The sequence below is a fragment of the Daldinia childiae genome (genome assembly GCF_008694065.1).
Source record: "Daldinia childiae strain JS-1345 chromosome Unknown Scaffold3, whole genome shotgun sequence".
In the NCBI taxonomy this organism is placed as follows: Eukaryota; Fungi; Ascomycota; class Sordariomycetes; order Xylariales; family Hypoxylaceae; genus Daldinia; species Daldinia childiae.
In genome coordinates this window covers 3,361,538-3,383,981 of record NW_022984644.1, presented here as the reverse complement: position 1 = coordinate 3,383,981, position 22,444 = coordinate 3,361,538, and the positions used below count along the sequence as shown (strand labels likewise).

General features: G+C 46.6%; 4 protein-coding genes across 4 annotated transcripts; 3 read left to right on the top strand and 1 right to left on the bottom strand.

Moving 5' to 3' along the window:
* Window positions 1-3,078: 3,078 nt before the first annotated feature.
* GL218_03635 (Vacuolar calcium ion transporter) lies at window positions 3,079-4,928 on the top strand (the record flags this gene model as incomplete). The annotated part of the gene is made up of 3 exons (XM_033580206.1): window positions 3,079-3,761; window positions 3,816-4,837; window positions 4,900-4,928. The coding sequence occupies 3 exons, from the start codon at window positions 3,079-3,081 to the stop codon at window positions 4,926-4,928; spliced, it is 1,734 nt and encodes a 577-aa protein (XP_033436737.1).
* Window positions 4,929-6,408: 1,480 nt separating this feature from the next.
* GL218_03634 (putative nadp-dependent leukotriene b4 12-hydroxydehydrogenase protein) lies at window positions 6,409-7,392 on the bottom strand (the record flags this gene model as incomplete). Its single annotated transcript, XM_033580205.1, has 2 exons — window positions 6,409-6,638; window positions 7,179-7,392. The coding sequence occupies 2 exons, from the start codon at window positions 7,390-7,392 to the stop codon at window positions 6,409-6,411; spliced, it is 444 nt and encodes a 147-aa protein (XP_033436736.1).
* A 1,148-nt stretch (window positions 7,393-8,540) lies between these two features.
* On the top strand, window positions 8,541-10,164 carry GL218_03633 (uncharacterized protein; the record flags this gene model as incomplete). The annotated part of the gene is made up of 2 exons (XM_033580204.1): window positions 8,541-8,784; window positions 8,840-10,164. The coding sequence occupies 2 exons, from the start codon at window positions 8,541-8,543 to the stop codon at window positions 10,162-10,164; spliced, it is 1,569 nt and encodes a 522-aa protein (XP_033436739.1).
* A 4,361-nt stretch (window positions 10,165-14,525) lies between these two features.
* On the top strand, window positions 14,526-21,759 carry GL218_03632 (Polyketide synthase-nonribosomal peptide synthetase; the record flags this gene model as incomplete). Its single annotated transcript, XM_033580203.1, has 4 exons — window positions 14,526-14,721; window positions 14,787-18,344; window positions 18,393-20,845; window positions 20,905-21,759. The coding sequence occupies 4 exons, from the start codon at window positions 14,526-14,528 to the stop codon at window positions 21,757-21,759; spliced, it is 7,062 nt and encodes a 2,353-aa protein (XP_033436738.1).
* Between the last annotated feature and the right edge of the window lie 685 nt (window positions 21,760-22,444).

Here is a 22,444-nt window from a genome sequence, read left to right as displayed (position 1 = left end):
ATGGGTGGCACGAGGACAATATCAGGCACCCTTACAAAGCTGCACTGCGGTGCATCCCATATATGCGTAGTGAATGGATGTTGGGCAGGCTTTTTTACTTGGATTTTTACGGAGCGTGGGGAGATGGGCATATCCGATATATTGTTGGAAATAAGTTTTGAGGGTGGAAGGGACTTTTTATATCAGGTTTTGAGGGTAACACATCTGATCCTCTTGGAAATGTAACATATCATCGACAGACAATTATTGAGGTTACGCTCTCCATTTTGTCCTAAGGTTATTTTGTAGTTACTTCACTTATTTTACTACGTATGTACGGGCGGTTTCTACATGGCTACCTTTCTCACTAATAAGAAGCCTAGGTACCTACCTATTCACCCAACTACTACGCACCCCATATAATAAGTATAGCAGCGTAAGCCTAAAGTGCCCAATATCTACCTACGCTCTAGATCTGTTTGGTTGCAATAAGCTGACTCGTGCGCATGGCCTAAACGCTAATCAGGGGTTAAGTTCGATAATTCACCGTAGATTGGAGGAATTAATATCTCAATATTTACAGCCGGAGGTTTTTTATGCGAGGGACGTGGAGCGATATTCCTAGTGAATTTATCGATTGGGATGTGTCATATAATTTTGGGTCCTTGGAGGAGATGATAGTGATGATGCTTGCTGATGATGCTTGCTAATGATGCTTGATAGTTTGATAGTTTAGTTTCATAGATTAGATATAAAAGTTGATGACCTCAAATTGACCAAAGCTCTTTTTTTTTAGCGTTGGCGATTTTAGGCTCTTGCCGCTTAGCGTCATTATGCGTCGGCCGGGACGTAAAAGGACGTGAAAGGACGTGTTAGAATTATGGCCACCCACGTCAAAGACAAGCTATATCTGGGAAAGCTTGTGAAACAGTTGAAAACCTTGAGAAGAAGAAGTTGGCCGACTGCCACGTATGGATACCATGTTTCGGACGGGGAATCAAGATTCTAGAAGTAGTTTGTCAGATGTTTCCATGTGAGAGTTATTTGCGAATTACGCATTTGTTTTGCGAATTGCTTTGTCGTCGCTTTTGTGTACCTACCTAACTTAAGGTATCTGCAGCGGAAATTTAAGAATTGACAAAAACAGGAATGTAAAACATCTAAATACAGCTTCAACAAAAATACACAGAGTACATGAATACCCTTGCTAGGTACATGTACCAAACATAACACATTGGCGCCATGGTTTGTGGAACCGCTAGACCTTAAAGCTTGATTCCTAAGGGCCATTCCTTCATGAGCTTGATTTTGAAACTGAGACTGCACCTTGATAAATATGGATTAGGTACCTCATACCTACATAATATCAAATATGTAAACTAGCAAGACTTAGTTAGTATAGTTACATAGCATAAAATCCAATTGAATTAAAGAGCGAATATAAAATAGAATCCTATATGTAATTTGTACACACCTACGTAACACCCAGCGCTTCTACGATGCAACTGAGGCCTCCCGGAATTTATATCGTCCTTCAATTCGCCTTAGGTTGTACAGCCTACATGCACGATATATGCATACCTTAAATATATATATATACTTAGATACATAGAAGGTACGTTAGATAGGTATGTACGGTGCGTAAACTGATTAGAACATTTAAGTTAGGTACATGTATGGATCCGTACACGTACACGAATACATAGTGTATGTACATAGTGTATGTACCGCCTTGCTGTGGAGAAAGAACCTAATGCACCAATATCTACATACGTGTACCTTGTAGGTATCTTAGATACATAATATACCGGGATATTAATTTCAACCCTGTCTGTACCTACATCTTGTACCCCCTAACATTAATACCAACTTGAATAAAGGGATTTATTTCATTTACAAGATTTGATCGTGCCCTCGATTCAATATTCCAAAGCCTCTTTTGGTTTTTCCAGTTGTTTAAGCCATTATTAAGTCTGCCTTGCCATCAACGGTTCCCTCAGCGACGACAGACGCGATATTTTGGTCTTCTTAACACTCGTTCTCCATTAAGTTATAACCATATTTAACTCTTTTATTTCTATTCTGTATTCTGGTATCCTCGGCGCCATCTTGCGGTCTAACAAAAATAACAATAAATATTAGACGCCACCAAGAAATTCCTCTTGATACGATTTCCCCGGATTACTCTAGATCTATCAAAAAGACTCGATTATAGAGCTTGCCTAGGTACTAAAGGGACACATCCAATAGCAAAGGCCACAGAATTACACGGTCGAAGGCGTACCTTTCCAAATTGATAAAAAGGCGAGCCGATTGCCGAGATACGTCTACCAAACCCCATAAACGGCCCCCAATCGTCTTTACAAGGCAGCCGTAGAGCCTGCCTACCGCGAGTACCCATATTTCAAGAAGGCTGAAGCCGACATCAAGAGAGCCTCTTCAAGATGGGCGACGAATGTAAGTTAATCTTTGTTGCGTTGGGAATTGAAACCCAAAAAAAAAACCCCCCAGACCCGTACGCCTTCCAATTTAGGCGTGGACAAAGAACGCGGCAGAGCAGGGCGATAGGATCAAAAAGATAAAGACACAAATTACTTGCGGAGTCACAAAGCAATTGATTGTCTAAACCTCGTTTATTATTATTGATAGATGAAGGTGGTGACTCGATAATCACGGATATTATGGTTTACTCCTATTCCATCATCGTCACCAAATATTCATCCAGTGACGAACTTATCACTCTTCCGTCAGGATTTCTATGCTACAATTTTAGCGTCAAGCATGCTTCACATTCTATCTATTATAAATTCGACCTGCCTATTTGTACGGCTTACATTATTATCTCGAATCCATTCTTAGCTTGCTCTGCCACGTTTCTCGCCAAAAACAACACCAAGAATAAGCTGTTAGCATAAAGGCATTGGTTTTGTCTTCAATAGCTACATAAGCTTCATTTTTATCCCATTTTTGCTTTTTCTTTAACCTTTGCTTGCGCAGTACCGCAAAGCCAGCCAGCCAAGCCAGCAAAGCCAACTAATATTAAAACTGACCCCGTATTATTGGATGAATACTTACTTCATGGATTGGAATACAGTGAATATGAGAAAAATCAAGGCCAAGGCCCACCGTATGAGTCGGCGCGATTCCGGCGGCAGTGCTCGCTTTAACCCGTTTAGACACATTGCCTATGGAGCGCCGAAGCGATCAAGTACGATAGATGCAGCTGAGCGAGGAATATCAACCGGCGACAGCGATACAGCGCACCTGGGTCCATCTACAAGCGCACCAGGTCGTCTTCTGACGCCCGTCAACCAGTCGGCACGGAATAGTAAGGAGCTAGAAGGTAGCCACGTGGTCGACCATGCGGATCAGGGCGACACATTTGTATCACAGGCGACCACTGTTGGAAACGACGTTGATAGCAATAGTGTGCGACATCGTGGTGCCCAGGAAAATACCCCAACCAAGCCCGAAATTTTTGAAGAGGACGAGAAGCCCAAGAAGACAAACACCGGCGGTTTCTTCAAGCATGTCGAACCTGCAGAGCCGTTTACCGTCCGGAATCAAATCCAGCGCGTATTTTTTGGTTCCCCGATCAACATCCTCGTACTCGCCGCGCCTGCGGGTATTGCTCTACACTTTCTCAACTTTGACGGTAGAGTTGTATTCGGTGTCAACTTCGTCGCTATCGTACCTCTCGCCGCGATGCTAAGCAATGCTACTGAAGAGATTGCGATGCGAACTGGAGAAGTTCTTGGAGGACTAATAAATGCGTCTTTTGGGTGAGTTTACATGTCTGATAGAAAATGTTTTTGAAATATGCTAATTTGAATAAGTAACGCTGTTGAGCTGATCGTGGCCATCATCGCCCTCACAAAGAATCAGATCAAGGTTGTACAGACGTCTCTAGTCGGAAGTATTTTATCCAATCTACTTCTCGTCCTAGGCTTCTGCTTCTTCTGCGGTGGCATTAATCGTCGAGAGCAATACTTCAATACCACTGTGGCCCAGACTGCTGCCAGTCTACTGGCTCTGGCCGTAGGAAGTCTCATCGTACCCACCGTTTTCGCACATACCGACGATTTGAACGAGGGTTCTATCCAGCTAAGCCCCAACGCTGTCCCGAGCTTATCTCACGGTGTCGCCCTAATCCTACTAATCGTATACGCCTCGTATCTTTTCTTCCAGATGAAGACTCACGTAACCTTGTTTAACGAGGAAAGCCAGAAAGTTGCAAGCAAGCCGATCTTTAAGAAGGCTCTCCCAGATGGTGCCGTTGCTTCTGGTATTGCGAGAGCAGGTGCTGGAGCTACCCACGCCGGTGTTCACGACGAGGAGGGCAAGCTTAGCGAGATAATGATGAACCCTCTTGGACACGTGGACGACGATGAGGAAGAAGGACCTCAGCTTAGTTTTGCTGTCGCTTTTGCTACCCTCATCGGTGCTACGGTTATCATTGCGCTCTGCGCGGAGGGTATGGTTGGTGGTATCGAGGCCATTACTTCTACGGGTGCCGTCAGTGAGGAATTCGTTGGTCTTATTCTCCTCCCGATCGTCGGCAATGCCTGCGAGCACGCAACTGCCGTTACTGTCGCCATTAAGGACAAGATGGATCTCGCTATTGGTGTCGCTATTGGATCGTCTATGCAGGTCGCTCTTCTTCTCATCCCACTCCTTATTATCATCGGTTGGGGTATGGGTAACCAGGAGATGACCCTCGCTTTCGATACATTCCAGGTCATTGTTCTTTTCGTTTCCGTCCTCTTAGTCAACTATTTAATCGGTGATGGAAAGAGTCATTGGCTTGAGGGTCTCATTTTGATATGCCTGTATGCGATTATTGCTACATGCGCATGGTGTAAGTTTTTATTCCTATTTTCCCCCTATTTCTATGTATTGCAGACGTTAACATGAATGCAGTTTACCCTACCATCCCCGGAAGTGTGTGAGGATAATTTGCAGTTCGGACCATAACAATCTTTACATAATATAATTCATCATTGCAACGGTCTCGACGTTACTTTAATTCTCTTTGTATTATTTAATTCTTTTCGGCTGTCCATACTTCAGGTCGACGAATCTACTCTGGAGAGCCCGAATGACCTTAATCCACAGACGCTTTTTACTCTACAGATCTAGAAAACTGAGTCACCTCCATCGTTGTACTGATACGATTCGACTATACCACCACCTAAGCCAGTTATGTTTTAGAACCGGATTTTGATGTTTGGCGTTATGGTACAAGGGGAACAGATTTAATGGGTGGCGTAAAGCTGCAAGTGATAGTTTTCATCTTGAGTTTGAGGTTACGGCTATATCCTCTCGAGGCAAAATGAGTCGATCAGTTTAGCCTCTATTGGCAGCACCTTAGTCTTTGTGTCATATTTCCTTTCTTAGGGGGGGTATACCTTGAGATGGACAATAGCAGTGGAGTTACATCTAAGTTCGATAAGGATGGGAAATGATTTTCATGACTAAATACCTTAGTAAAGTTGAGTGTTGTTGTATGTGTGGTTGAAGTTCAGTAGGTACCAAAGTTGCAATATGCGTTGTACCGAAGTAATCGAGATGGAGAAACCCAGAATCATCTGAGAAACCTATACCAGCCTTGTATACCTAAGTACCTATCCAGTCTTAGGCTTGTTTAGTTTATGTACCTCTATTTGTGCATATCTTGGCTAAGTTGTCTTGATAGAAAACTAAGTAGCTACTAGGTACATAATTGTCACTCGTTATTTTATTTCCCGCTATATCACAAGTAATACTATAAGTCAACGGTTTCCTACGCCATCTGCTCACACGGCACGGGTTTATGCAGAAGCCGTAATTCGCTCCGCGCTGCACAGGCGGGACAGCAACGCGTAGGGTGTGTGGCTTTGGCCGACGGGCCCTATACTGTATCAAGCAAGCGCGGAGTGATACAAACAGGGGAACAGGTAAAACCTAAGCCCCTGGCCTGGAGCCAGAATTCGGGGCTCATAGCCGATGACGTGTCTGGGATTCTAAGCTCGGGTGGCTGCTTGACATGTGTTTTATACCTATTCTACGATACATGGAAGTCCATATGCTACCTAGTAGTTGTTGTTATTGTAATATATCTACCATGTGATTTAGGTACCCTTGGGCCTTCCTCTTTAATGCGCGTTGGGGGCGAAGTAAGGGAAATAGTAGGTATGGCGTCGTTAGAACATCCAGCTACTTTCACGGGTTATGGGCTGTGCTATGAAGCCAGTGTGAAAAGTAAATAGCGGAGTTTACGACATAATTCTTAGTTGACACTGTAATGATTGTATTAGACCGAGGCATTAAGTTAAGAGTGTTGACGGGAATCACTACTATCGACCCGGCAGTGTGCTGCAAAGCCATCCATCCCCCTTAATCAAAGCACATATCCACGTTCTTACCTAGGTACGAACCACAAACCAAGAGTTAAGGTAGAGTCAACTCCTTGATCTTGACTGGGGCTTTGCCGAAGTTCTTGCCCTGATACATCTCTCCGAAGCCTTCAGGTGCGTTGTCGATACCGTGGGTGATGTGTAGCTTGACTTTGAAGCTACCCTCCGCAATCCGCTTCTGCAGGGTCTCCTGATGTTGCTGGAAGTACGCCGGGCCGGAATCTTCATCGGTAAGGTTACAACGAACCCAGTCAAGGTCAACCGCTTGGAGAATATCTCAATCAGGTTCTTCACACCATAGCGTTCCTCGAACGGGGTGTTGTACCTCTCAATCCCGCCGCACACTACCACATGACCTCTCATACGGGTGTGCTTAGCCAACTGCCCGACCACGGAGCCGACGGCACTGGCGGCGGAACTAACGAAGATGATCTCGCCCTTCTTGGGCTGGCCGATTTTGTACAGTTATAAAAAGGTTGTCAGCCCAGCCCCGCCAAGCGGACCGGTGAAGTAGTTTACTACAAATGATGGACGTTAGTAACTCTTCTCTTAAAAGCCCCGAGAAAGGCTCGATTAAGAGAGAGTTGGTTCCTCAAATAAGTTTGAGTAAAGGAGGTAAGCTTTCATATATCATACCGTCTAAATCATAAGGATTATCAATCTTGATAGCTCCTAAGAGTTCCTTAGTGGTGAGAGAAGCATATTGTGTAAAGGGCAGCTCCATGTAGATGGCATCGCTAGGAAAGAATCAGCCGTTACCCGGCCTTATGATATTGCTAATAGCAATATTCGGCATGGCTTCACCTATGATATAGTGGTCACTGAACATAGGGACGTTGGTGTCGCGCATACGGGTTCTCAAGTACGGATCCAGTGACACAGACAATACTTCAACTATAGTACCGCCTCCTGGCACGGTATCGAGATCGAATGGCCGGTTCTCAACTGCGAAGTGAACCCCAGATACCGGTAGCTCATCCGGGATTTTCTTGAATATGAGGATTTTATTAACAACCATCTTGAAGTTCTTTGATGCTTCCAACTTATCTTCGGGGGTTGATAGGAGGCGTTATTGAAAGCCAAAATCTATTCTTTTGGGTTATACACATTGTCAGTTCCTAACGAAGAGGTCTAGGCACATTTATATACGGTTAAACCTAAGTATTATTCATCAAGAATCGAAATAGGAACCTAATTACATGATTAAGACGATTAATGATACCCTCTCTTTGGCCAAGTACTTCATAGTGTCTTCCAGCGACATCCACGCTCGTCAGAAATCGATCAGTGATGTATCTTCGTTGGGCGGCGCATAGCACATATTAAGACTTGGTTGGGCATGAATAACGTATAGAAGTTACGATTATTTCAGGGAGGTTTCCTAAAGAGTGATGTTAGGTTAAAGACCAAGGTAGTGGTACAGCTTATGTGGAAGTCTCCCTGTTGCTTGTTAGTGGTTAGTCTTATGTTGTTAGTTCTCGATACAATACTGATTTTAGATCAAAACATATTGATAATTCGTTCAAGTTGTTAAGCTAAGTACCTTATAACGATACTACAATTTTGTAAATATTATATCTCTTAGAGTTCTCCGGGCTAGAACTTAGTGGCATTAACAGTGTGCAGAATTTAAGAGGCTAGGTTAGCTGAGACGCAGCTGATCTCTGCGGAAGTCTTGAGAAAGTCGTATGGGATAAGCATGCCCATCATGCCGAAGAGACATGCTAGACTGATGGGTAAACAAGAAGTTCCTAGAAGTCTAATGCTAGTAATATACCGACAAGTCTATAAAGTCGTTGTAGACATGTACATGAAGCCGTTTTTGTAAACCCCAACTACTAATACTATGATGATATTCTGGACTCTGTCGTTAAATAACTAGCTCATCGCGATTAACAAATTGGCTACTTAGGATCCTTGGCAGCCTCGTGGCATCATCAGCCCTCAGATGACGTGCTTAGAGAATCATGCCATTTCATTGGGCAATCTCTCTTATCATGGTAACGTTTACCGAGCTGAACCCTTTCACCTTGCCATGAAGCCGTCGCGCGTCTTTGATTTAGCCCAGTCGTGTTTTCAAAATTTTCATTTCTTTGGGTGTATTAAGTTTTTAATCTCTCACAATCCCAAACTTACCGCCAAGATCTGATTGTGCTTACGGCTGAGATGGTTGATTCACACGAAAAAGATAAAGATGTCCCGGCGCCGGCTCAAGCCAAATGGAGTCCAGAGCAGCATGCGGCAAAGTCTGCTTCGGTCGACGTGCATAAAACTTCCAAGTCTGGCGCTGATGCAGCTCTGGAACTTCTGAAGGAAACCGGCGGCCTGCATCAGGCTATTGATCCCGAAGTCCACCGGAGACTCGTTAGGCGTATCGACTGGCATGTCATGCCACTAATTTGTATAGTCTGTATGTGACTGCGATCACTATCGTTTGTACTCTTTTCTCTACTGACGTATAGCAGACTTCCTTCAGTATATCGATAAGACTGCCATTTCCTATGCCAGCGTTACCGGTATAACAGAATCTATTGGACTCAAAGGGAATGAGTTTAACTGGGTAGCATCCATCTTCTTCTTCGGCCAGCTCGCCTTTGAGTTCCCGACGATTCGTTTAATACAATTATTCCCTCTTGCTAAGTACACTTCAATTAATGTTACTCTTTGGGGTGCCACTCTCGCTTGCCTTGCAGCTTGCAAGAACTATGCCGGGTTATTGGTGTGCCGTTTTTTTCTCGGAGTTCTAGAGGCAGCTGTAGTGCCAGCGTGGGTGTTATTCACCTCTCAATGGTACACGAAGGAGGAACAGGCCTTTCGTGTGGGTATATGGTTCTCCATGTGCGGAGCAGCGCAGATGTTTGGGGGATTTTTCGCGTATGGCGTGGCCACACATGTAGGAAAAGACCCAAACGCAGCCTTAAAGGGCTGGCAAATCATCTTTCTGTTTCTGGGTCTATTCACCGCAGCCATGGGAATTGCGTTTTGGTTCGTTATGCCAGATTCCCCCGCCGTTGCGGGATTCCTCGACAAGGAGCAAAAGGGACTGCACCTCGAACGCATTAGGCATAATGAACAGGGTATCGGGTCGCAAACTTTCAAATGGGACCAGGTAAAAGAAGCGTTAACTGACACGATGACTTGGCTGTATGCATTTTGGATTTTTGCGGCCAATATTCCCAATTCAATCGCAACCTCCTTCGGGAATATTTTGGTAAAGGGTATGGGCTACTCCAGCGAAGAATCTTTGCTATTAGTAACTCCATTGGGCGCTTGGGAGGTGGTAGCGTTAATAGGCCTTACATATGGCGCGATGAAGATGAGGCAGAGGCTGTACTTTTGTATTGCTGGCCACATCCCTGCGATAGTTGGTGCCATTCTGATGGCCACGACTGAACGGGTGCCTGCTTTGATCGGCTACTATACGAGCGGTGGTATTCCAATTGGTTGGACTACGATTCTTGGGCTTCAGAGCTCGAACGTAGCAGGATCAACGAAGAAAATTACGGTCGCTTGCATAGGAACGATCGCTTACACCGTTGGCAATATCATCTCACCACAAACCTTCCAAGCTCGGGACGCGCCACGCTACCTCCCAGCTAAGATTTCAATTTGTATTATCTACGTCCTTATTACTATTGATCTAGTAGTGATGCGGTGGGTATTGGATAGACGAAATAGGCAGCGAGAACAGGAAAAAGCGGCACTTGATGGAACTTATAGGCCCGAGGAGAACCACGAGTTTTTAGACCTAACAGATTTGCAGAATAGGGAGTTCCGATATGAAGTTTGAAGAATCTAGTGCGTAAGAGGGCAGGGGAATTTTACATAATAACTACTAGGTTACTCAAGTATTTGAATTGCTAAAGCTGATTCCGGACAAATTTTATTATTGGCTTGACAATACTTTTCAGCTATACTTAGAATTAATCGATAACTAGTTCTCAGAGCGGAGTTCCAATTAAAGCTGTCTCTTAGAAATGGAACTATGTATAAGTTTGTATTTGCGAATGCTAGTCTTTGCTCGCTCTACCAATGAATCAGCGCTGGAATATTAATCTTAAAGATTACGAGCACGTAAGTTTTCTTTGAAAATCGTAAACACGCATATGTTTCACTTCGCTGCGGCCGCCATCATAATTAATTTCTCCTATAATCTAAACAAACCGTAGGGTCAGGGGCTAGAATGAAGAGTAGAAGCTGGGTCACCTGAGATACAAGTTGCACCGCTATAAAGAAGTTGAATTGAAATATATGTCTTCAACACCATTATGCAGGACTATCAGAATGGGTGAATTGGATTCTATAATGGCCAAGACAGGGAAGTTAGAAGAGGTTCGCAAAAATGATATTCAAATAAAGGGCGTTACAAACTTTTTTTTCCAGGGGCATTGGAAAATCTAATGAGAATAGAAGGAGTTCTGGGTTATAATGGCTGACGCATAGGAAATGTTGGAGCTTCGTCAACAACTGTGGTCGGCGATAAAAATGATTAAAAGGGGCAAGCAAGAATCTTAACCAATCAAATATGCACACCCTATCCAGCCAATTATAGTCTCTTCAAGCACATAAGAATACTTAACCACATGTGTAGCATTTAACGTTAAAACTAAAACTGCCTCGTCTTACTGCTTCTTGATAAGTTGCATCGAGCCATGCTTGCTCTCATGTACCGAACCAAATATGCAAAACTGCAATAGAAGAATGGATGATTTCCATACATGGCAGTTATCGATTTCTGCGTCCGAAGTCGCGGATAAATAGATGAAATTTAAGACAGCGGCGATAATAGTTTAAAGTCCGCAGCAGCTAGAGTTGCTCCCATCGGCGATACGTAGGCTTTTCCTATTGCACAACATGATTTTCTCGTCAGTGACCTGATAGCGCAATTTAAAGTGTAACGCTGGATGAATTTGTCGGTCGTTTCTGGATGCGAACTCGCTTGACACATGCTAGCTTTTGAGGGGTTGAAGTTCTGTGGTAGTTCTAACATGAGCCTGGTGAAGTTTGAATACTCCATCCGGCCTAGGTTGTTGATGCTCGACCAGGCCAGTTCTTACAAGGGTATGCCTATCTCTCCAGCTATCTTCGCTCGGTATTATATGGGGCGGCGGCAATTCAAGAGGCAGGGAAATAATGGGAACCTTGTTGACGATCAGTACGATTTTGCTAAGCGCGTGTCGTGTTGTGTGGGCAAGTTGCCATCGAGTACAGGAAGCGTGAATGGAGACAGGGGTCTCGATGCAGTCGTTATAAAACGACACATACAATATAAAATACTACTATCTCATTTGATAGTATATCGAAGGCGTCATGATAGGAGAGATTTGAGAAAGCAACCTTGCTATTAGGCGAAGAACTACGGGCTTATCTGTGACTGGAACGTTCATGCACCGTAAGCTCTTTGCTCTGGGGTCTCAGTGGTTCCAGAGTAAGACTTATTATGGATATAGCAAGACCCCTATATGTAAGTGGCCGGGTATGGATGCATATCTGATCGTCAATACTGCGTAGATACCCAGGTATGATTGCACCGTTACATATCCAGAGGTAGGTAGTTACGACGAAGATTTGAAAAGAGGTAAATTCTGGCACAAATAATCCTGAATATCGGTAATCCAACGAGACACAGCAATGCTGGCTTGAATTCAATTAATTGTGGATAGTTATATGCCGGATGTTTATTTTTTCATAGCTTATTATAGGAGGACGAGTTCTCTCCCTTGGTTGAAGATTACCTAGGGGGTAGATAGATAGGTACCTGATAACCTAATATTTTATATGATTGATTTTCACGGGAGCCTGTAGGCCTTTAAAATTGAATTATTGGAATCTATTGTGCATGCCTCATTAACTCCACCTCAGTTGAATCTCTTAGCTAGTAAAAGACTTCGTTGTTACTTACTACATCGTCGTGGTATAAAAATAGCTACCTGTAAAAAGTAAGTATAAAATTGTCATCGGGGGTACCCAACGTATAAGGTAGAAACTCGAGTTGTAAACAAAACCAAATGGTACCTTAGTAAATACTTTATGAATATATACTTGTATAACCTCGGATCATAAGAGTAAATAAGAAAGAAGGGAGATAAGTAGTGAGAAGAGTCTTTATGAATCTTAAACTAAGGTAGGCATTTATTTTATACATGTGGCAAAAGATTTTAGATTTTGCTTCGTTTTATTTGATTGATATCGTTGTAGAATAAGAATTGGGTTTATTTCTTGCTTTTGTGTATTTGGTTATTTGCTTGGTTTGTATGGGGAGCGGCCGTCTCGACCGGGCAAATGGTATCATTGGTTATACTGTGCGCATATGGTGCGGCCACGACGACCGATGGAGACTCATGATTGGTCAGGCTTATCTACAAGAAACATCAGAAACGACCAACCTTCCCAAGATAATTATGGCGATATTTAATTTAACTATTGCAATACGATGACTTTGACGCATGTTTTACGTCTGAAATATAAACTACCGAATCACTTATCTAATGTAATGCTCTGATAAGTTGTAAAGTTGTAACAGTGCGACTTAGGAATCAAGTACCCAGTCCAGCCGTGTAGAGGATTTGGTTTGGTTCCCTACCTATGCCTACCTATACTTACCTACCCAGAAAGGCTTGAGAAGGAAGATGAAACTAACTTTGAGATTCCCTTTAAAATAGTATCTTTGGTATTTACATGGCTATAATTTGCTAAATTTAAAATATCTCCACAAGAAAGTTTCCTCTTTTATTATTTCTGATATATTTCATATAGTATAACAAGAGTATACCAAAGTCATACAAGACAGCGCAAGGCTCATTCATACTTAGATCAGCCTACCTAATCTCATACATCTATACATCTATACATCTATCACATATTACATATTACATATCACGTGCGTGAGTTCGAGAATCTCTATCCTTTCTCCCGAAAAGTCACGCCATCCTGTCATGCATATGCTACCCGAGAACCCTGCATCATTGAGGCTAGCCGTACAAAACCCTGGGTAGCATCTTCTTTTAAATCAGGACCAATCGGTTCTTCTGCGTCCCTGGTAGGGGTGGCCAAGGGTCTAACGCGTACATACAAGGGTAGTACTTGTCTGTCGCTAGCGACGATCTCTCTACCTGCGGGATCGGAGATTTCATCGAAACCCTATCGTAACTTCTTCAGAGGCTGGGTGCCATCCCTACACAGACGTAAGCTAGAAGTCTAGACCAAATATACAATATACTATTCGGAGATCCAGCGGCAACGCAGAGAGAAGTTCGTACTTGACGAAGGGATATCCAGAAGGAGACACATCTAAGAGGAGACACATCTAAAAGGAGACACCCCGAATAAGATACATTAAAAAAATGAATGGCGTTGTAGTCGAATCTAGTTCAAGCCTTTCTTAATATCTGTTGTTACCCGTAAGTTGTAAGATGATGAAAAAGGAAAGACTTCGTAATTGGGGGCTATCACAATATACTACCAAGGCCCATCTGTCTTGGTAGGCGCATAAGCCACAAATGGGGTGGCGAAATAATATCATACCAATCCTATAGTTAACCAACTTATTAACCAACTTGCGAGAATCAACTCTCATAGAGTATAACTGCAAATAGTTAATAGATTTACTAGGCCCCATGTTATTGCATTAGCTTCAAATGATTGCCGCGATGAGTGGATTAACATGGTCCGTGTTTGAGATCCTGTTAGGTACATACTATCCTGTATTGTAGGTCTATCATAAGTAAATCTGGTCGTTCTGGTCGTCCGCCCCCGTCGGCCGTGCGGTGCCAACGGACCAACGCCTTGCATACGGGTTGTGTGGTATTTTGGTGATGTTGCAGTTTATTGTTTCATCATCTATCTGCAGTAAGATGCGCGGTGGACCCTCACTTTCTACTTGCGTTGGTCGAGAACGGATGTATCGAACCCTGCTCGGCATCGCGGCGGACCAACCGGACACGGCCGTAGGACAAACCGCTGATAGAGGCCGTTGATAGACTCTTGATAGACTCTTTACTGGCCTTGGATTATATTTAAATATGAAGCTCGGAAACCCTCTGGTCCTGTTCTCGTTTCTTGTCTCATTGTGCTCACAGTGAATTAAGCAAGCAAGTCTTTTGATTCACTACTCCTTGATCCCAAGACGAAATCCACAGTCAAACCATCAAGATGCCTCACTTCAAAGAAAGTTCCTCGTCGAGCGCGTCGGATGTCGAGCTCGAATTTGAGCTCGGCTACAACGCCCAAGCCTCCAATGCGCAAGGCATAGTCGACGACGAGGCATACGCAGGTGCTGGATTCTTTGAAGGATCATCTGAGGCGCCTCTAAGCCAGCAGTTGGAGCCCATTGCTGTAATTGGAATGGGTATGTCTCCTTTCTAATTTGACAAGTAAAACAAAAAGGAAAAAAATCACTAACATATGTTGTAGGTTGCCGTCTGCCTGGAGACGTCGGATCACCAGCGGAGTTTTGGAAGATGATGATGAACAAGCAAACTGGACAAACTCCTTCCGTCCCACCTACGAGATTCAACATCGGCGCTCACCACCACCAGAACAATGACCGTCCCGGAAGCTTCAGCGCTCTCGGAGGTTATTTCCTTAACGAATCTCTTCTGGAGTTCGACCCTAGCTTCTTCGGAATCACCCCGGTGGAAGCTATGTGGATGGACCCTCAGCAGCGAAAGTGTCTGGAGGTCGTCTACGAGACGATCGAGTCTTCTGGTATTCCCCTGGATAAGTTGGCTGGTACCAACACTGCCTGTTTCATGGCTACATTCACGGCAGATTATCAGCAAATGCAATTTAAGGAGCACTCTTTCCGTCACAGTCTTTCGGCAACAGGTGTAGACCCTGGTATTCTCAGTAACAGAATCAGCCACGTCTTCAACCTCAGGGGCCCCAGTATCGTCGTCAACACTGCTTGCTCTTCATCTGTATATGCAGTTCACAACGCATGCAACGCGCTACGCAGCAAGGAATGCGGCGCAGCTATCGTCGGTGGTAGCAACTTGGTTCTCACCGTGGACCAGCACATGAACACTGCTAAGCTCGGTGTGCTGTCTCCTACTTCTACCTGCCACACATTTAACAGTTACGCAAACGGTTATGGTCGTGCCGAAGCCGTCGGTGCCGTATTCCTAAAGCGACTTTCGGACGCTATTAAGGATGGCGACGCGATCCGAGGTGTGATCAGGTCCAGCGCCACCAACAGCAACGGCAGAGTCGAAGGTGTCGGTATCACATATGCCGGCTACGGAGGTCAAAGGGCAGTCATCACGCACGCCTACAAGCGAGGTGGTGACCTTGACCCTCGTCTTACCGGTTACTTCGAGTGCCACGGTACTGGTACCGCTGTCGGTGACCCTATCGAGGTCAACGCTCTCGCTGATGCTATGAACTACGACCGCACTCCCGCCGACGGTCCTCTACGTATCGGCGCTGTTAAGACTAACATCGGCCACAGTGAGGCAGCTAGCGGGCTATCTGCTGTCATCAAGGCCATCCTAGCCGTGGAACGAGGAATCGTTCCCCCCACACGAGGAGTAACGGACCTCAACCCTAAGATTGACTGGACGGGCAAGCAAGTCGCGGTCGTGACAGACCCGATGCCATTCCCTAAGGAACTTCCAGTTCAGCGAGTCAGTGTCAACTCTTTCGGATATGGTGGCACAAACGCGCACATCATTGTCGAGAGCTCTAGGACCCTCCTCACACAACCTCAAACTTACAAGTTCAACTCTGAGGAGCAGAAGAACAAGAGGAAGTCCGGCAGAGGCCGATTCAACAAGAACAGGCCTCACTTACTTGTCTACTCTGCCCACGACAAGTCGGCATTGAAGAGGAACATCGCGGCTCACGGAAAGGTGGCCGCCGACTACGACCTAATCGATCTCTCCTACACTCTGGCCAACCGCCGCACTCACTTCTCTAGCAGGGGTTTCGCGGTCACAAGCCTCGCTACCTTAAGCAAGGCTTTCCAGTCCGAAGAAGACTGGAAATTCGCCGAGAAGAAGAACCCCAGCGGCAAGGAACGAAAGATTGGTTTCGCTTTCACCGGACAGGGCGCCCAATGGGCAAGAATGGGTGCTGGTCTCATGTCTTACTACCCTACCTTCCTCAAGACCATCCAACAACTCGACGCTGCTCTTGATGACCTCGCCGATGCCCCCAACTGGACTCTTGAAGACGTCCTCCTAGAGCCCGAAGCTACTTCCCGCGTTGGCGAGGCTGAGTTCTCTCAGCCCCTATGCACTGCTGTTCAAATTGGTCTAGTTCAGCTGCTACGACTCTGGGGAATTAAGCCCTCCGTCACCTGTGGTCACTCATCTGGTGAGATTGGTGCAGCTTACGCTGCAGGCTTCCTCACTGCTACTGAAGCTATTGTCTTGGCTTACTACCGTGGAAAGGTTGTTGGAAACATCAACACGAACGGTGCCATGGCTGCCGTTGGTCTCGGTGCTGAGGATGTTACCCCTTACCTCGCTGGTTACGATGACGTTGTCATTGGATGCCACAACTCGCCTTCCGGTGTCACCCTCAGTGGTAACGCTGAGTCCCTGAAGAAACTCCAGGAGACCTTCAACGAGAAGGGCGTGTTCTGCAGGCTGGTCAAGACTGGTGGCAAGGCTTACCACTCATACCACATGCAGCCCGCTGCCGACAAATATGAGGCACTCGTCCGGGGCTCTGGAATTGATATCCGTGCTAAGAACCGCCCCGTGCTTGAGAAGGCAGTGATGGTTTCGTCCGTGACGAACAAGGTCCTTCCCGAGGACTCCGTTCTAGATGAGACTTACTGGAGCGCCAACTTGCTCAACCCCGTTCTATTCAACCAAGCCGTCCAGACCATTGGTACCACCCCAGAATTCTCCGACATTACTCTAATTGAGGTTGGACCTCACTCCGCTCTCTCTGGTCCTATTAAGCAGATCAAGTCCGAGCTCAAGCTTGAGAAATTCCAATATCTACCTACCTTGATCCGTGGCCAAGACTGTGCCACCTCCGTCTTGAAGCTAGCTGGTGAGCTCTTCCTTGCAGACTACTCGATTGACCTGGCGAGAGCCACTTCGGTCGAGGAGATGAGCCCCAGCGGAAAGATCCGCGCCCGCAGCGGAGACTACATCGTAGACTTGCCCCCTTACCAGTGGGACAAGTCCAAGAAGTTCATTGCCCAATCGCGTGAGAGCAGAGAGCACCGAGGACAGAAGTACATGCGTCACGATGTACTTGGAGAGTTGGTCATCGGTAACTCCCCGGCTGAGCCGACCTGGAGAAACATTCTCCGCATCAAGGATGTACCTTGGCTTCAGGACCACAGCTTGGGTGGTGAGGCCGTGTTCCCTGCTGCTGGCTATCTAGCAATGGCTATGGAAGCCATCACCCAGCTCGATGAGCAATCTGAGACCCCATCTGAAATCGAGGGCTACGTGCTTCGAGATGTGTTGATTCAGCAGGCACTTGTCACCCCTGATGACGACAACGGTATCGAGGTCTTCCTAAACATGCGCCCGTCAGCCCACAGTGGTGAAAACCAGAAGAAGTGGTGGGATTTCAACGTCTGCTCAGTTACTGAGGCTGGCTTCCAGAAGAACCACATGCGCGGAAGAATCGCCATCAACGCCCGTGACTCTAGGGCTAAGGCTTGGCCAGTTCCCAACCTGCCCCAATCAGCAACAGGTAAGTCTTGGAACCGTGCTCTCAGAGCCGTTGGATTCGACTATGGCCCAGCTTTCCAGGAGACCGACAGCGTCACCTTCGATGCCAAGTCGTACGCCACGCAAGCCACGGTTGCTTTCAGGAACACTGTTGAGAGCATGGTCGGCGAGTCCCGCTATGTTCTCCACCCAGCTTCGATCGATTTGTGCCTCCAACTCTTCATTATTGCTTTCTGGGGCGGTAGCACTAACGCCATCAAATTCGGTGTCGTCCCGGTTCAGGCAGAGGAGATCGCGATCTGGAAGCCAACCGAAGCTCAGCTTGCTGATGGTAAGGGTAAGGCATTTACCTGGGTCGACACCCGTGGTCCTCGTTCAGTGAAGGCCCACAACCAATTGGTAACCAACGATGGTCAAGTATTGGTAGAAATTAACAACATGCAATGTATCGGCTACGAAGCCGCACGACCCCAGCTCGCTGAAGAGCCCGCCAAGCCTCAACCATATGGACGCACCCTGTCCAAGCCGGATGTTGACTTCCTAAGCGGAACCCAGAAGCTTAGCGTCGCCGAATTCGTCGATCTCGCCGAGTTCAAGAAGCCCGGTCTAAAGGTTGCTTCGCTAGACTCTGCGGAAGCTGAGTCTCTTGCGAAGACTGTCCCTGCTTTGGATATTACTATCACCTACGACGTGCCCGAAGAAGAATACACTGTGCCTCCCGAGCTAGCAAGCTCCAAGAACGTCAAGTTCCAGAAGCTCGAGGCTGCCGCCGCGGGCTCTTTCAACCTTATTGTCGCTAACGTCGCATCCGCTGATGCGCTAACCAAGATTCGCGAATTATTGGCTGAGGGAGGTGAAGCTGTTATTAAGTCAGCAACTCCTCTAGACGAGGCAACCCTGAAGAGTGCCGGATTCTCTGCAGTAAAGGTCACGCTTGAGAACGGTGCCGTGGTTGTACCCGCCGCCAGCTCCGACGAGGCGACCGCTGAGGAGACGAAGCCTTCCACCTCCAACAAGGTGCAACTCATCTACCGAAACAGCATCTCGCCCGCCTTCTCAGAGTTGGCCAAAGGCCTCGAGGGCAAGGGCAATGTGGTCGAATCGATCCAGCTTGGTGCCCCAACTTCTCCCGAAGCTACTATCCTCATTCTTGCCGACCTTGAAGGACCCTTCCTAGCTACTATCACCGAGAAGGAGTTCCTCGACTTGCAGGCAATCCTTGCCGAAGCTACCAAGGTCTTGTGGGTGACTCGCGGTGGTATCCTGAAGGGTGAGAACCCTCACTATGCCATGGCCAGCGGTCTTCTCCGCTCTCTTCGCTCTGAGCAGATCAAGTTGAACGCCTCCTTATTGGACTTTGAGGGTGAGGTTCCTCTCACCGAGTTTGTGAGCTTGACCACTTCCCTTGCTACTAAGCAGATCAATGGCGAAGCCCTTGAGACCGAATACTACGTCTCGGACGGAAAGGTCAACATCAACCGTTTGATTCCGGATGAGCGCCTCAACGAGATTCACGCACATGACGAGGAAGATCTTTTGGATGCTGCATTTGACCCTGCGAAGAGACTCGTAGGAAAGGTACGCAGCGGTGTAGTTATCTTTGAGTCCGAAGAAGAGGCCGCATTAAGCCCCGAGGAGATCGAAATCCAAGTTGTGGCCACCGGCCTAAACAAGGAAGACATTGCCGTCATCCAGGGAACTGAGACCACTAGCGACATCAGCCACGAGATTGCTGGTGTTGTCACCAGAGTCGGCTCCGATGTTAAGGATTTCGCTGTCAACGACCGCGTCGTCAGTTTCACCTCTAGCGAATTCGCAACCTTCCAGCGCGTCAACCAGACCTTGGCCCAGAAGCTCAACTCCGACGAATCATTCTCTACCTTCGCCAGTCTCCCCATTTCCTTCGGAGCCGCTTTGTATGGCCTCCGAAACCTCGCACATGTAGAAAAGGGAGAGTCAGTCCTTGTCCTTCCCGGCTCCGGACTCATTACTGCACCGGTCGTCCAGGTTGCCAAGGCTCTTGGTGCCACACCTTTCGTGGCTGCGCGCAGCCCTGCTGAAGCTGAATTCATCACCAAGCAGCTCGGTCTACCAGCTAGCCAGGTTGTTGAGTTCTCTACTACGTGGCTAGAGCAGAACAAGCCTGACGTTGTATTCTCATCTGACTCCGTCGAGGCTACAGTCGCCCAAGAAGCTTGGAGGCACTTGCCCGCATTCTCTCGATTCGTGAACCGTGCTAACGCTGAGGCTGCCTTCTCTAACGTGCTCGACATCGTCCCCGCCACCCGTGGTGCAAGCTACTTCGCATTTGACACTATTAACCTATTCAAGAAGCCAAGCCTGTTGGCCGGACTACTTGACCAAACTATTAAGCTCTTCCGTGAGGGATCTCTCTCTGCCCTACCCATTACCGTCAAGAACATCACCGAACTTAACGAGAGCATTTCAGCCTTCTCGGACGACCTGCAGAGCTCCAAGACTGTCATCCTTAACGAGCCTTCAAGCGGCACATTGAAACTTGTGCCATCTCGTCCCCATGCTCACCTCCGATCAGACGCTACCTACCTCCTCGTCGGATGTCTCGGTGGTCTAGGTCGCAGTCTCACATCGTGGATGTTGAAGAGAGGCGCACAGAACTTTGCCTTCTTGTCACGATCAGGCACGGACTCTCGCCAGGCTGCTACTCTTGTTGACAGCCTCCGAGCCGCCGGCGCCAACGTACAAGTATTCAGGGGCGATGCTAGTATCAAGGAAGACGTGGAGAAGGCCGTCAGCTCTATTCCTGCCGACCGCCCGATTCGCGGTGTCATCAACGCTGCCATGGTGTTACGAGTAAGTCACTTCATATTACTACCTCTTAAGGCTTCATTACTAACATATCTACCTCTTAGGATGGCATGTTCCACAACTTGACCTACGACAGCTGGGTAACCTCCGTCAAGCCCAAGGTTCTTGGAAGCTCCAACTTGCACGAGGTGACAAAGGACCTCGACCTCGACTTCTTTATCATGACCAGTTCAGTATCCGGCACCCTAGGTACCCCTGGTCAGAGCAACTATGCTGCCGGTAACGCCTACATGGATACTCTTGCCCGTCTCCGACACACTCAAGGCAAGCGTGCCGCTGCCATTGTCCTACCCATGATTCTCGGTGTTGGTGTCGTTGCTGAGAACGCTGCCCTCGAGGACTCCCTCAAGCGCAAGGGTATGTACGGTGTCGATGAGGATGGTCTCCTTGACTCCTTTGAGGTCGCCATCGTCGAGCAGGGTAACCCCGAAGCTGTTGACTTCGACCACGTAGTTGTCGGACTTGACCCATCGCTTCTCGCCAAGGCTAAGTCTGAGGCCGAGGGTGATGTCGATGTCTTCTGGGCTGTCGACCCCCGATTCTCCACTCTGCTACACGCAATGGAGTCCGGAAGCAAGGGTGACGTTGGTGGAGGAGCAGACTCTATCCTAGCCAGAGTTAAGAACGCAGCAACCCCCGCAGAGGCTGTCGCGGCCGTCGAGGAACACTTCATTGCTAAGCTTTCGCGTGTTCTCATGCTCGACTTGGAGGACTTTGAAGGAGAAGGCCGATCCGTCGCCAGCTTCGGTATCGACAGTATGATTGGTGCCGAGCTGAGGAACTGGATCTTCAAGGAGCTTGGCCTTGACATTGCTTTCCAGCAACTGTTGGGACCGTCACTCACCATCAAGGGCTTTGCTCAGTTGGTGGTTGCAAACCAGGGAATCCAGATTGAGTAAATTTGATATTTTACTCATTCCCTCCCACAATACAAAGAGAAAAAATTTAGAAAAAGGATAGATTAGGTTTCTATTTGTTTTTACCAATAACTATTGTATATAGAACTCTACTGGGTGTCATGAGTATGATTTACTTACAAGATTAGAGTGTTAAGATAACTAGCCAGATCAATACATGATGGCAACAAGAATCAGAAAGTCTTTCGCATATTAATCAGTGACTCTACTATTGCCTATATTTACTACGCCATGGCTATGAAAGAGGTATTAGTTGTCTCTTCACACGCTTAATTATCGTCAAAATAAAAACAAACTTGTAATTCCCGCAACCATCTCGCCAAGTTCACTCTGTTTAAGCTATGACATTTTCCATAACCATGACTAATATTTGAATCCTAATATGTTGTAATCAAAATGTTATTTGTTTTTGGTTGGTCAGATATTGCTGACAGGTTTTTTCATATACCTTGCATTATCCATCATCCATGCCTTATGTAGGTACACACGGGAAGTTGATAATATCACAAAATGATCTACAACTTACATTCGAAGGATTGTGACTGCAAAGTATGATTCTTAATGCTCCAAACAAAGCTACCAATAGTCTTTACCAAATGACATTCACGAGGCGTTATATTCAAATTTGCTATCAGCGGTTAGGAGCCTTCTCCGGACCATTCAGAGG